This window comes from Natrix helvetica (genome assembly GCF_964273705.1).
Source record: "Natrix helvetica genome assembly, chromosome: 1".
Classification (NCBI taxonomy): Eukaryota; Metazoa; Chordata; class Lepidosauria; order Squamata; family Natricidae; genus Natrix; species Natrix helvetica.
The window spans coordinates 123,819,946-123,836,187 of record NC_138548.1 but is presented as its reverse complement, the minus strand read 5'-3'; the positions used below and the strand labels follow the sequence as shown (position 1 = coordinate 123,836,187).

The following is a 16,242-nucleotide window of genomic DNA, read 5'->3' as shown; positions in this document are numbered from 1 at the left end:
CTTGAAATTAAAGTCATAGCACCACCCCTGCAATAACATCAGAGGTGGAATTCAGCAGGTTCTGACCAGCTCTGGAGAACTGGTAGCGGAAATTCTGAGTAGTTTGGAGAACCTGTAAATACCACTTTTGACTGCTCCTGCCCCCATCTATTGTCTGCTTCCTGAGTCCCAGCTGATCGGGAGGAAATGGGAATTTTGCAGTAACCTTTCCTTGGGGTGGGGAGGGAATGGAGATTTGACAGTATCCTTCCCCTGCCACACCCACCAAGCCACACAATGCCCACCAAGCCACGCCCACAGAACTGGTAGTAAAAAATTTTTGAATCCCACCACTGAGTAACATGATTGCAATTCAGGTGATTGGCAACTGGCTTGCATTTATGATGATTGCGGTGTCTTGCAGTAACACGATTACAATTTGCAACCTCCTGTGGGATCCCAACAAGCAAAGTTAATTGGGAAAGCCAGATTCACTTAACAACCATATGATTCGCTTAAAAAACCACATTAAAAATGATCATAAAATTGGGTCCAGTCACATAATGACTCAATTAATGACTGCATTGTTAATGGCCAAAATCCCTCTATCTACTTTTGTCTTACATCAAAGATTATCTGTAAGGAAGATGTAAACTGCCAAACATGATATTGGGACAGAGTATAGTTGGGCTGAAAATGAGCCAGAAATTTCAAGTTACAAAGGTATCTCAATGATGAGTTGGCAAGACTTTTAGGTGGCAATCTGGAAAACATACGCTCTCTACATGGGGCTTCCCTTGAAATGCACTCGGAGACTACAGTTGGTCCAGAATGCGGCCGCGCGGGTGATTATGGGGAGCACCAGGTACTCCCACGTGACACCACACCTGCGCGAGCTGCACTGGCTTCCTGTGGTCTATCGAGTGCGTTTCAAGGTTTTGATTACGATCTTTAAAGCGCTCCATGGCTCAGGACCTAGTTACCTCCGGGACCGTATTCTGCCCCATACATCCCTACGACCTATTCGCTCGCACAGAGAGGGACTTCTCCAGGTGCCGTCCACTAGACAATGTCATGGGGCGGCGCCCAGGAGCAGAGCCTTCTCTGTGGCGGGCCCAGCCCTGTGGAATGACCTCCCCCCGGATATTAGGACCACTACAGACCTCCGCTCCTTCCGTGTTAAGCTCAAGACCCACCTTTTTCAAATATCTGGCCTGGCCCAACCATAACTTCGTTACGCTCCTGAGGGGTTTTTAATTCAGCAATTTTATTTAGGGGATTTTAAACTGTGTTTTAACTGTGTTTTTAGCTGTGTTTATTGTCTTTCACTTGCAGGTCTACTCTCCTCCATGCACAAATGTAATTGTCCTTGTTCTTTCGTATGTATGTGTGTCCTATGTGTATTTTATCTTTTTGACTGTACGCCGCCCCGAGTCCTTCGGGAGAGGGTTGCGGCTAATCAAATAAAATTTGAATTTGATTTGATACTACTGTATAATAGCTTCTCCACCAGCTAGACATGATGAGTTAATGTATTACAAAGTATTGAAACTCTAATTTTAAACTTTTGCAATCTTTTTGAGCTAATCCAAGGCCTTACTTTCTCTGTAAATATCTGCTACTGTGGTACAATTTTATTTCCCTCACAGAGAACAGCTAAATTTCTGAACTGTGTGAGAGCTCATTTTTTATTTCTAAAAATGAAAAAAAAAATCTGCATTAGCATCCTCCTATTTCAGTCTTCAGTACAGTTATTCAAAAATTCCTCAATAGCTTCAATGTCACCTACCCATGTTTACGCTAAAACTATGTGATTTCATGACTTTTTGTCTTCGAGAAACTATGTTATCCATCTAACATAGTTTCAGAACCTGAAACTATGTTAGATGGATTTTTTTAATGAAAAGAACGTATCATCTTAAAAGGTGCAACATATTCTAATTATCGCAAATGTAACAAGGCAGCATTCCTAAAACCTATAATTCATAACTAAACCTAATTTAACATGCCTTTTATGCCTGTGGTTCTCTGGTCAGATTATGAATGTACAATTATTACTCCATTTATGTACAGAAGTTAAACCTTCTTAGCTTCTAGACAGCTACTTTGTGCTCAAGCCAAGCTGGAATACAGAAGCAGGCTTGCTTAATTTCCTGAAGTAAACAAAAGTGAACCGGTGTTTCTCAACCTTAAGATATATGGACTTCAACTCCCAGAATTCCCTAGCCAATTGGTCTACACAACCAGAAAAGTTTTAAGGAGGATTATTGGAACCATAAACTGTTAATAAAAAACATGTTAAGAGGAGAAACTCCTAATTTCTAGTAATTTCACATCAGTGGGAATACCAGTTATAGTTTTTCCAATGACAACTGTCGAAATGCAAAAGTTGAGCATTTGCTGTTAAGGTTTAATAGTAATTATAGAAGTTTTAGGAATCTGATCCTAGGATTGCCTCCATTTTTTCTTAGTAAAATAAGGTTATACAGCACCGCAAAAGCTACTGAGAATGTTAGTTCCGTTGAACTCTTCCAGTACAGGCATTTAATGAGAGATAGTTACTACTAAAAATAATCAGCCAGATGTTGAAAATGGTTTTACTCACACATAGGCCATTGGGAAGGAAATAGGAAATTACTTACAAGTAACCCTGAATATCGGAGCTGCTTTTAAACATATTTTTGGACTGGGAGACTTAAAACACTTCAGTACTGACTCATTAACTCAGAGGCTCTTAAAAGTGTAAGTTGTACCTTATGGAAGAGGTGAGCAACTTTCCTGAGGTTTGTGTGCAGGCATATCAGGATTTTTGCCAGATATATTTATATACCACACAGATCTCTCTGTGAGAGAGATGAGTGGCTTCTAAATGTGATAAATAAAATTTTGCCATTTGCTTTGTCAGGACAAGCCAACAGCTCTAGCTTTGCAAGAACACTGGTTTGCACATCCAAAGATGGATCTTATCAAAATGTGCTCCCATTCATTCTAGACAAACTGGCAGCCACGTTTTCCAAGGAAATCTGAAGCAAGTTCTGACAAGTTGCCCACTCTGCATTTCCTCCAGCTTGCACACTTGAATCTGGATCATTGCTCTGCCTGGATAAGCCAGCAGCTCCCTGGCTGAACAGGTAGCAAGGAAAGGGCAAGTATACCCTGACTAGAACTCCTGCTTTGCAGACTTCTCTGTTCTGTATATTAAAAACTGGATCACTCTCAAAAATTTGCTCCTGCTCTGCCAAGAGACACTGGCAGGGAGCTTACTGTTTTGATAAATGTATTCCTCACCATGCCTTCTCAAGAACCCCAAATGGCTTATATGGCCATTACACTTCAGCATATCCCTACAATGTCACCCCTCTTTAAAAAAAAGTGCATTAAGAGATAATAATTGGCCCAAATTCACCCAATGAGTTTTTAAGGCTAAGAACAGAATTGAACCTGGACCTCCCACATTTTGACCCAAATTATAATGATCACACCACCAAAACCTGGAAATAATTTTGACATGGGTCCAATTTTAGGTGTGCAACGCTTGTGGCACACATACATAAAACCGAGCTCAGTCTTGCTCTGCCTTGTTCTGCAAAGTCAGAATTTTCTACAGTTGTTGGAGTAAAGATCAAAGGAAAGTGGCTATATTAAAAATAAAAAACCTCAGAAATGATCTTATCTTTTGATAAGATCATTCTTATCAAAAATAAGATTGTAAACTGTTATTTGCAATGTAATGTTTTTATTTGACAAAGTGTTATCATTTTCTTCATTTGATAGATGAAAATGCATTTTCTTAAAAATGTTGTATTCATTGCACAATCACGCTGAAAACAATAATTTTATCCCGGGAGGTCACACAAATTCATTTATCATTTAGGGGGTCAAAGCACAGCAATGGATGAGGGCTGCTGCCATGACTAATCACAGAAAAAGGAAATAAATGCATAGAAAATAGCCTGCTTCCCTTAACAGGAAAAAAACAACAACACGCTCCAACGCAGTAACAAATAGATAAGAAAACTTTTATTAGTTGTTTTATAATCTTCTCTTTCAACATGAAATGCTAAATTCTGCCCTTTCAAAAATGCTACGCCTGTGTTATAGTAACACATTTCTAGCATCTGTGTACAAGACATTGATCAAGTGGTTGCAGCAAATAACGGGATCTAAATTGCTACAACTCTTGGTCTGTGTTGCAATTGCTTCTGTTGTAGATGATCCAACGGGTTTAAAACCCGAGGAGGTACCATTTCCTGAAAGCTGCAATGATTCTTCGATTCTAGGCGGAAGTGATGCTAAAACGACACTTAAAGTTGCCAAGGCAGGAACTGCAGAATATCAGAATCTACTGAGAGAGGATGAAACTGTTCCATAATTAGAATTATGAAAGGCTGCTGTGTCAATTCTGCATTCTGATGTAGCCCAATCTTGTCCACTCTTTGTATGAGTTGAACTATAGTTTCCCTGACTCCTAATGAGAATGCCCTATAGTCCCAGCTACTGTAAAGTATGGCAACTGTAGCCATATACATCAGAGGATGTACAATTGGAGGAAGAGCTGTAGTGAAAAACCCACCACAGAAGGTAATTGCTCAAGGGGGACTATTTGCACCATTTTGATTTTCTTGGAATAAAGTAGAATTCAATGTAATCTGTAAAATTTTGAGTTTGCTTTCTCAAGAGAACAATACGAGTCTGATCAGTTTTGAACATTATCTCTTGCAATTAGTATGGCAGCAATTTTCTTGTCTAAATTATTAATATTGTGTGGTTTATGAGCTAGAGTAGTGAGATTGGGTGGTGAGAAATTTGGATTCAACGATCAATTACAAAATTCAAGGTGTGGCTAAGGCTCTAAAGTAGCTCAACAGATCCACATTCCCAAAGTCCCAAGACACTACACGGTAACACTTAATACTAAATCCATACAAGTTACGAGCCTAGGAGCAATAAAAAAAGGAGACATTAAGGCAGGGGTGTCAAAATCAATTTCATTGAGGGCCACATTAGGGTTGTGTTTGACCTTGGGGTATGTGGTCAGGCGGTGTGGCCAGCTCAACTTGTGTCGGGGGGCGCCTGTGGCGGCCCGAGCACTCTGCCAGGAAAAACAGACTCACAAGCTCCATTTTCGGCTGCGACGGTTCCTGCAACCCTCAGCCAGCAAAAACAGAGCTTGCAAGGGCTGTGTGGGGCCCTCCTGAGCTCCGTTTTCTCTGGCTGAGGGTTGCAGGTGGCTGTTGCAGCCAAAAATAGAGCACGCAAGGACCACATGCGGCTCTCCTGAGTTCCATTTTTGCTGGCAGAGGCACCACGGGCTGGTCCTTCACTGTTTCCAGGGCAGCCCCACAGGCCAAATTTAAGCACCCCGCGGGCCGGATCCGGTCCTCGGGCCTTCTGTTTGACACCCCCTGCATTAATGGGACCATGAACCAAGAAAGACTTCAAATATTTTCAGGAATATCAAGAACAAGCATAACAAAGAATATACAGAGAAAAAAAAAATTCCTACTATGCTAATGAGCATCATTTACTCTGCAGCTTTTGTCTGCTTTATTCTTCAGTCCTCCATCTATTACAGTTAGTTCTCAACTGACAACCATTTATTTAGAGACCATTCAAAGCACTGAAAAAAATGACTTACAACCAGTTCTCACACATATGACCCTTGGAGCAACCCCCCATCACATGATGAAAATTGAAAACTGGCATGTATTTATGATAGGTACAGTATCCCTGCATCATTTGATTACCATTTGCAACTATCCCAGTTAGATTCTGACAAGCAAAGCTGGATTTGCTTAACAACCCTATGATTCATTTAACTGTAGTCATCTGCTTAACAATTGTGGCAATTGTAAAAGGTGCAACTTGTAAAAGGTGCAACTCGCTTAATAACCGACTTGCTTAGCAACGACATTCTGATCCCAATTGTTGCCTGAAGTAGAGATCTACCTCAATCTTAGGCAGAATTTTTACTCCAGATCGGAATAGAAATACTGCCCCAATATCACATGTGGTGGACATGTAACCGCTCCCTCGACAAAAAAAAAAGAGGATTGGAACATTTGCACACAATCATTTAGAGAATCTCAGAAATCAAACTCAAAATTAAAACAATTCTTTTTATTATGTATAATTTCAGAACATACCAATGAAAAACACCATAATTCATTAAGATGAATTATTCATGCCTGTGAGGACAAACTACACAACATTGGAAAAAAGACATAGTACAAAAGTTATCTCTTTGGGAACTCAAACTTGGAGTATACACATCAATAGCAAAATTAACTGTATACGTAATAGAAATTTTGTAAATATAAGAAAGAACCGTTTTCATATATACTATATATCAGACAGCAAGTACGTACAAACACTTAGGAGCATAGTTTCTACAGCTATGTTTATAAATACTGTAAATTGTTTAGAGTACAAAGAAGGGGGAATTCAGAAATCAAATAGTTATCGATACCATTTTTAGTGGTTTTCCTCTTTTTTAGTATGCACAGATAACATTAATGGAAAGATTTGGGATTAAATTAAGTGATTTATACTTTTTCATATCAAAAAACCTCAATGTACTTCATCTGGTATGGTCAACCTTCTCTACTGTTTAACTTCAGTAATTGTCTTGTCCAACTTGTTGACATTATATCTTCTTGAAGTATCCCTTTGTTTAAAAGAAAACAACAATTCTCACATTTCACAATACAGATCAAGCAAACAAATAAAGAAAAAATAATGGAAAGCTACTTGGTCAGCTATCCATGAAGAAATGTTTGAGAAGAGAATATGTAGGGTCCTCACTGCCAGCGGTTCCCCTAAATCATGTGTATCTAGATGCTTGAGAATTAACATTCTGGCCTTCAGAAATGTGACACTGTTAGCTTTGACTGGGATTGCTCTCCCATGCCAAGATCACGTCAAGCAAAGCAATCACAAAAATCAATACAGGGGACAACTATTCAGCACATCTTCTGATCTACAAAGACAATCTAGATATTTAAGGACCGGTTAAATATCAGAACAGTTTCTGAGATGTTATGCCCAATCCCTGATTGCCCAAAGCAAAATAAAATATGCATAAAACAATTATACAAATAAGCTTTCTTCTGCAATGTGATTTTGGCTGAATTATGTCCAAGGCCTACCTCTTTGATGTATTTCCACTATCTGGTTTCAGAAGACATTTAAATTACATCCCTGAATCTGCAAACCTTAGCCCTCATTATTCCATCAGACTGGAATTCTCCAGTACAGCTCCTGACTATGAAAAAGTGCAGGCTTCTTCAATTCCTAACCTTATTTTAGGGCCTTGCTCCACTGATTTGGTCTTTAATTTTTTTTAGGGCAACCTCCTAAAATGAAAATCTTGTTGGTGTCTTCTTCTGTATTTAGATCTACCCTTAAGATCACCTGTCTCCCATACTTCTACATCAGGGTAGCTGCAAGACTAAGAAAACTGAAGGTCTTTCTAATGAGTTTAGAAGAGAAAGGTAAGTGGGAACATGCCACCAGTAACACCCTTAATACAAATAGAATTGGTACTTAAATGAGGATAAATATAATTTAATTCTGCTATTTCTGTTAAATTGTTGTACGCTGCCCAGGTTACTTCCAGTGAGATGGGTGGCTATATAAATTTGATGAATAAACTTTCTACATGGCTGTGACTTAACCAAGAGAGTTGCCAGAGAAGTGTTACTATCCAAGGTGGGCATCCAAGGCTGCTGATCGATTCTCTCTGTTTTAAGATTCTTTCCTTCTAAGACTGTGGAGGAACAGCACCCAAAGTTCCCATGTGGGCAAGTACTTCCATATTGAAACCAGCAGCATGTGAAGAACACAAAGGCTCCTGGGTCTTTCATGCATTGCTATGGTTACACATCTGCTTCATCTTCTAAAAGAGCAGCTGCCATTTTTCCCCCTCCAAGGGTGCTTTCTGCTTTATTTCAGAGACCATCCATTCATTCACCCCTCAATGGTAGGGGAGTGGAGGGAAGCTGTGTCTGAATAGCCATTGGCCTGAGTTGAGAAAGCCCAAGGTTATTGGATGAGATGGAGTAGAGCAGAATAGGCCAGATGTCATATGGAGGTTGGCAGAAAAAGAGGGAGGTAAGGGGGAGAATAGAAGGCAGCCTGCACTTCCCTATGTGCTGTCGGTGCAGAATGCCTGTCAGGCCCAACCCAGTTGCCCTTGGTAACAGCTGCTGGGAAGCGAGTTAAGGGTTGGCCAAACTAAATTGTGGCCCTCGGATTTCATGTGCCAAGACCATTTTGGTGTCACTTGACAGTAAAATCCTTACATAGGAAGCAAATCTTCTACCAAACGCATTCCTCCTTATTTGTTTTGAGAAAAACTGCACCTTGGTGACCTTGCAAATGATTTGCACAGGATTGCAATGTTGTTTGTGCAGCTCTAATTCCCATTTAAGTTTAGAGTGACAAGAAAGGGCATGAACGTCTAAGTGCAATCCCATTTCCAATCCACAGTGCTAAAGAAATAAAGACACAAGCATTTGTATATAAGTGTTAGAAGAGATCCTTGTGAGCCAAGCGACAAGGGTCCACTTCCTGAATCGAATACCGCAAAAACATATATGCAAGTGGCTAGGCTTTCTGAACATAGCTCCAGCCTTAATGCATGCTCTCTGGACTCACAGAGGGGCAGATACCAGATGGCTCAGAAAAATCATCATATAATTTATTACAGCCTCCCTCTGCAGAGATTAATAACCGCTTGTTACACATACACCAGAAAACAACAAAAGGGGGAACTGTGACGTGCAGATAAGGAAAACAGCAGTGCCGTCGTGGAAGAGGCTTATTCCTCTATAAAGGTGGCCTAGGAGTCTGCTGTTGTAAGGAATAATGCACCCCCCCACCTTAAAATTGGGCCGAGGGAAGAACGGGGACACGTGACACCCTATTGCCCACGGTAGTAACCCAAAACATACAACAGGACAGATGCCATTCTTCCTCCCATCTTTTCCTCCGAGGGCAACACGTCTTTCAGAAGGGGCGAGGGAGGCTGACACGGTTCATTTCAAGAGCGCCTTCAAGACAGATGGAGGTTCATACACGCGCCCGCGCACTCACACAGGCAGGCAGGCAGGCACCCGGGGCAGCCAACTCCTCCACGGCGCTGGGTTCCCACACACCTGCCCTCCAACGCCCCCCACCCCACCCCCAGCACACAGCTCACCTCGGCTCAGGTAGGATGATCTTCTTGCTAGCTCGAGCCGCCGGAGTCGATTTACTTTTCTCCATAGCCATTAAGTAGCTCACATCGGCGAGCACAGCCTCCAAGTCGGCCATCTTGCCAGGAAATATTTTCTTCTTCTGCTTTCCTTTTCCCCCCACAATCAATTCTCCGATTATTCCCCGCGGCCTCCGGGGGGGCTCGTCTCCTTCTGCCTTGCCGGAGCGGGTGCCGCTGCGCGTGCCGCGGGAAGGGGAGCGGGGCGGAGGAGCGGGGATCGGTTCCCCCCCCACCCCTCTTACCAACAGACCCACATGATGCCTGTGCGGGAAGCCGCGCGTCCACCTTGTTTCTGCACCGACGCCGCTGGCTCCTTCGCCTGCTCGCCGCCGCCGTGCCTTCTTTGGGGCTAGGCGCGCAGTAGTTATGTGTGTACGCACAAGAGGGGTGGGCTGCCTGTCAAAGCGGAGAGGGAGCGGGGTGCTGCTTTGGCACTCGAGCGCTGGGTCCGTCGGGGTTTCTCTCTCTCTCTCTCCCCGAGGCGGAGCGCAAGCCCGGCCTGGAGGAAAAGGCGCCGTCAAAGCAGCCCCGCTTTGGGAAGGGAAGGCAGGCTCGGTTCACGCCCGGGCGCGGATTGAAGCTTAGGAGTGGAGCCGGGCTGCTTCCTCCTCCTCGCCCGCGGGACTCCTCCCCCCACCCCGCAACCTCGCAGGAGCAAAGGTCTGTCTCTGGACACAGCGCTTCGGATCCTTTGGGGGCAACTTCAACAGCACCCGCGCTGCTGGCGGGCAATAAGGAGAGGTTGCTTTGAACGCCGAAGGAAGTTCGTCGCCCCAGTGCTGCCCTCCAGAGACCGCGGGCGGGCTTGCAACGCGCTTGCTCTACGGCAGCTTTAGCCTCTCCCCCCGCATCTTCCCGCCCCAAGCACTTTCCATCTCGATACGAGAGAAGCCCGAGGCAGCTCGTTGCAATGGGGAAGCGAGGCGGGGGGACGACGACGACGACGACACAACGCTCCAATCGAGAAACGCTCCGAGGCCTAACGGGGCCGATTCGTACTGTCCTCGGTTGCTGCATAGGCATGCGCAACAGGCCCTTTGGCTAGCATCTTCCTTCAGAGGGGAAAGTTATGAGGCAAGAAAAATAGGTGCTGCACTCTTGATTAACAAAGACATTCACGCAAGTGTGAGAAAAGAAAGGAGCCGGCGATGTTCACGCACGGAGGCAGGAGACGTAGAGCTGACTGATGAGGGTGAGAAGTGCCGCATTAAGGCCAAGAAAACAGAAATGGGTCATCAAATCAGCCCAGAGTTATTACTAGAGGGACAAGCTATCATGGCTCAAATGGTCTTACTTTGAACTCATTCCTTGTGAAGATCCAGCTTTTTGGAGAAGACTTACTCTGGGAAAGAATTACAAGAACTTGATAGGAAGATGAATGGACTCAGCTACAGTGTTGATGAGTACACTGGCGGCGGAAGAGCTGAAGGACCAGGTTAAGCAAGGACAGATAGCAATTTTTTCTTGTCCTGTCAATAAGTAATTGAAAAGCCTCATAACTGCTTCAGGAGTTTGATATTGTGTACTCTCTGAAATTATGCCCAGAACAATTTAGGACATTTATCTGTGTACAGTTTGGATATTCCTTCGGATCAAGATAAGGCAAATTAGGCTGACTGTCATCAAAGAAGAAATTCTCAGCACATCTTCCTCTGGTTTCAACACACAGACTATCATAATGACTTCAAAAGCAGGTGTTGTCCTTCGCGTAGAAATGGAGTATCATCACAGATGTAATGTTACAAACAGAGTTTTTGTATACTTCTGTTTCCAGAAATTCAGTTATTTTTTTTCCTCAATTTATACAGTAAAGAAGCATCCATCCAATGTAACAGAATCAGCTGATAAAGACACAAATCAATTGTATCAATCATGTTTCTTTTTCTTTTTTGCTTGTGATCATATGGATCCCTTGCGCCCCTTAAACTCTATAGTTAGTCATGCCAAAAAGTTGTTAATCTGGTTTTTCAGTATGAACTGGTCATCACTATGACTAATATGAAATTCAAACCGGATATTTTTTTAAGGAGTCTATCACATGGGTTGTTAATTTCCTTAAACAATCCTGCCTCTCTACTTTTTATTTGCATTTTGCATACCAGAGTGACCACCATTATTACTATAGATACAGCACATACACCAAATATGTGCCCTTCTGAAAGCTGGAAAACTGAAAATGCAGTTGATGTTTTCTTTCATCTGAAAATAAAGTTTATTTTTTTTCTTAAATTAAAACAGCTTCCTAGTTAAATATTTCAAAGCTTTTTTTAGGATTTTGGAAGAGCAACCCAATTCTACATGAGCTTCAAATGAATTGATTCTGCATCAGTTGAGTAAATAGTGATGTGGAGCAGCTCTAGAATACAAAACAGGATATATAGAGCATAACAGTTCACCTTTTCTTCGGACTAAACAACTAAGTACATGTAAGCAACAGGTATAAATCATTTCCCTATATATCGTAATAGCTTTTATAGTGATCTACAGGAATATTTCCATAGGTTTCTGGTTAGCCACAGTGGGAAATAATATTGTAGTCTAGCCAGGCCCTTTGATCTAACCCAGCAAGATACTTTTTTTGTACATTTCTAAATATAGTTGTTAGGCACCTGACTATAACAGGCTGTGAAAGTGGGTCAACTTAAGTCTTTGTTTGTTTGTTTTGCATTTTAAATCACATTGGGATAGATGGCATGTTAAAATTATGTGAACAATATAGAATCTGGTATGGCCACTACTATAACAATGGATAGAGCAACTTGACAAGGAAGTTGCCAGTTTTATATTAACTGTAACTTTGCTTTTAATGTCAACCAGAATAATAAAAAATATAAAAATAATTCTGCATTCTATAAAGCTTCAGCCAAAATGCTACCAGCATGCAGCCAAAAGGTTCTTGGTATCTCTTACTGATAATGTACCTTTTCATGGCATGCATAATAGTTCTAAATAGTTCATAAAACTAATCATTTTTTTTAACATAAGAAAATGTACAACATACTTATACAAACATCTATTATCTGTGTCTTAGATCCAGTGAAACTTACCGTAAGCTTGTAATAATTATTGCTCGGGGATTGCAATAGATCTGTTCTATGTATGGATGAATCCAAATCCAATCCAATCGACATCTCTTCTTGCCAACAAATAAAAACTCCACTTTTCTTAGAGATTATACAATAATAAAATGACATTCTGCTGTGACTGCCCAACTTCAATTTCCCTTTCTATTCTTATTCCTTGTAAAAACTTTATATAAAATTTTTGTTTGAATTTTTGTGGTGGGCTTAAAATGCAGTATACTTATAAAGGTCTGGAATAGAGGTGGAGGTTTTTTACATTTTGATATGTATCACAATACTTCTTTATTAATTACATTGTTTTTAAATTTTGGAACACTATATATAGGAACAAAAGTTTTCTTTCACTGTGGTTTAATAAACATGCCTTTGTTTCCAGTGTTTGGTACTCAAGCACAAGAGAGATAATCATTACAGCAACCACTTCTTTACAAGCTCTCTTCCCATATCACTGGCTGATTTACTCTGATGATACAACAGATTTGTAGTAACAGGGCTCAGAAGAGTATACAAATGGACTAACTATTACATCGGAAATGAATATAAGTGGATTAATCTAAGCTTTTTGCTGTCATAGATTATTAGGAAGCATCTCCAGCTGATGATATAGTACTCCAAATCCAAGGTTATTACAATGCCAGGATTCTGCTCTTGTTTTAATAATGACCAGTGCAATTTTTTTTGGATAAATTGACTTTTTTGAGTAAGAGAAAATACATTATCTCTATTGATTAGTGACTGGAAGCCATTGTTTGTTTATTTGTTTGTTTATTTATTTTTACCCCACCTTTATTTAAAAAAATAATTCAAGGCCGCAAACACCCTCCTCCTAGTTTCCCCATAACAACCCTGTGAGGTAGGTTGCGCGCTGAGAGAGAGAGTGACTGATCCAAAGTTATCCAGCTGGCTTTTATGGGTAAGGCAGAACTTGAACTCAGGCTCTCTCTTTTTAGCCTGATCTCTTAACCACTACACCATAAATAATAAATAAAAAAGTGAACTTGTGATTTATGTTTTGGATAATTAAACAAAATAGATGATAAAAAAGTAATATGATATAACTTCAGAGAGAAAAATTAAAATATATTCGTGGGTATAACTCCAGTGAAGAATATTGGAAGCCTCTTTATATCTTTTTTTTCTTTTTTCTTCTCCCCCTTTTTTTGTTTTGCACTTTTGCATTTTTGTTTGTTCTTTTTCCTTCCTTAGCTGTAGTAGGTAGTTTAGTTTGTGTTAGTTTTTAATCTTCTTGCTTAAAAGTTTTAACAAATTATACACAGTATAAATGCATTTTATTTTTGTAGATTCCACTAAACTCAGGTTTTCATTAGGTTTTCTACCATGAATTCAAGATCACTTCTTGTTTATCATCTATAAAGACTATCATTATCAATGTGAAATTATATATTTTTTCTCCAATGTATTTCACATTTATTGAATTTCATTTCCATACTTTGGCTTTTGCTCTAATTTTTGAGAAATGTTTGAATTTTTGAACATTGCTTGGCTGTAATTTATTAATCTGACTATTTTGTTTCTCAACCATAGTTCCATTCTATGTTGCAGTAGGTTACAATATTAATCCAGAGTGGGTAGTGTTATTTTTTTATTACAAGAACAATCTATTAATTTTATCCTATGGTTTATATTTTTAAAAATGTATGTTACCAATACAGGAGTAAATCCAGGTTTTTTTGTCAAGATTTTATAAAGAATTGTTCATGAAATATTTCCTTAAACACGATTTTGGAAATCAATTATACAATATGCCTTTACCCCTATTCCTTACTGTCATTCAAAGATCACTAAAAATTAAACAGAAAAGCCATGCTTTTAGCCCACAAGGACTATGATATTTAATTGATTGATTCCCATTGATTTGTGTGGAATAGATTATTAATCTAACAGTATTACTATTCTTGTTCTTATTTGGGTTGTTAAACTCAACAGAATATACATCTGCATAATGATATTCAAACATTTGGCTAAAATAAGTTTCATGGAACAAGGGCAGATAAATGGTGCTACTTCCTTGTAATTAAAAGCAATAAGGATATAGTGAACAATAAGGAAGCTATTTAAATCTTATAGGAAGAGATAAATATGTGGAGATAACGTCCATAATACTTTGGAAAAGTTAAATGTATATGCAGGACAAGTTATGTAAGACAAGATTTTTAAAAAATAGAAGTAAAATACAGCAAGGGGGAAAATGGTAATAAAACCTTCAGAAAATTGCTGGTTTCCTTAAAAACTTGAAGAATCTAATGTTTTACTTGACAACTCTTCAAGCACTTCAAAGGAAAGAGAATCCTGGACCATCAGAGTAAATCTCAGTGGGGTTTACTTCAAAGTAATCAAGCAGAGATTGTGTAGATTGTTGAAGCAGCATGAATGCTGGGAAACTAGCACTTGAATATTTCATCAGATACGTTGAGTTTGCTTGGTGTCCAAAAGCTCCTGCAGCAATAAACTCTCTTCCAAGTTGCAGTGGGATTCTTTGCTGCAACAGCGCAAAAAAAACCCCACCAAAAACCTTGCCTTTTCTTCCTTAATTTCTATCTGCACTAGAACATTTAAAATGTAGGAATTAATATTTTAAAACCATTCCTCACGATCAGAGCAGCAGCAACCTTCTCTGAAAATACATTTGGGAGAATCCCAGTGAAATCATCCATGTCATCTTTTCCTCGGGAGAATTTAGTGAGGCATCTACATTCCAATCTTGGAATTATCCACAGCTCTCCTCCTTGCTCCTGCAGTTCTGTTTCTCATCATCTGTCAACATAATATAGTAAGTAGGTGTTACTGCAGCAGGGAAATCTAAAAATAATCTTACGTTTGCAACTAACATGAAATCATTCTATGTGAATGTGAGAGGGTAAATCAATGTTTTAGGGACCCACACTAACCCCATGGTAGGTTCCACATTAAACAGTTTCCTTTACTTATATAATGGGTTTTTCCACTGTAAGTGCTCTCGACACGTCCTTGAATCAGAAGAAAACTACCTGCGTGAATTTGCTGTCCTAGCCCACATTTTAGTAAGATAAGGCTCAAGATTTTGCAATCTAGATATCAACAGCGCACGGAATGAGAAATGTCAGGTGTACAAACTGCATTCAAAAGAATCAGATACCTGAGATCGCATTGTTAACATCCAGTGGACAATGGGGAAGAAAAAGAACTTTCAGAAAGAAATCTGTTTGCTTTATGCAAGATACAAAGCTTTTGAGGGTGTAACCACAATAAATTGGTCAAATTATGTCCATTAGATTACAACAAGTTGGAAGGGACTGAACAATAACAATTCCTGTGTACATTGCCTGTTCCCAGCCACTACAAATCCCCCAAGGCGATAATGGGCAAAAAGTATTATTTTTTATTCAGTCCCTTGAGTCAGAATGCGGGGAGAATATTAGCACGGATACAGCTAAGGCCAACCTAAGATTGGCTTCCTGGGCTAAGGACAAGATGAAAGCAACATTATGGGGCAAGGCAGAAACAAATACGTTGTGGGGCATCCCTTGATTAAGATGTAAGTGTAGAAAGGCCCTCATCCAGAATGCAGCTTGTCCATGTTGGAAAGAGGATCAAGTGCCATTTACCATGGTCAGTCCAAATTAAGGCAAAACTACCTTACAATTGATATCATCCTACGACCTTAGCAGGTGGAAATGGGTGTCATAGCTTGGCCAGGAAATTATCATTTTAATTATAATTAATTAAAATGATAATGAATGCTTTAATAGGCTCTAAGGTAGAATATTGTTCTTTCACCTTCCTACCTTAATTTTCAAGGTCAGCTTTCCTGACAAGGAATTCAACTTGTAATGAAAACCCAGCAGGTGGTAAAGAATAGGAAATTGGGAGGTAAAAGCACCCCTCTTTTTAGAATAAGAGGTCATACTTTCTCATAGATAA

General features: G+C 40.1%; 1 protein-coding gene across 1 annotated transcript in view; it reads right to left on the bottom strand.

The window, feature by feature from the left end:
• The window catches only part of GRK2 (G protein-coupled receptor kinase 2), a 43,026-nt gene extending 30,708 nt beyond the window's left edge, over positions 1 to 12,318 (bottom strand). The window contains exon 1 of the mRNA XM_081937184.1: positions 9,182 to 12,318. Coding sequence (XP_081793310.1) covers positions 9,182 to 9,294 — 113 coding nt within the window. The 5' untranslated portion in view covers positions 9,295 to 12,318. The remainder of the gene's footprint in view (positions 1 to 9,181) is intronic.
• Between the last annotated feature and the right edge of the window lie 3,924 nt (positions 12,319 to 16,242).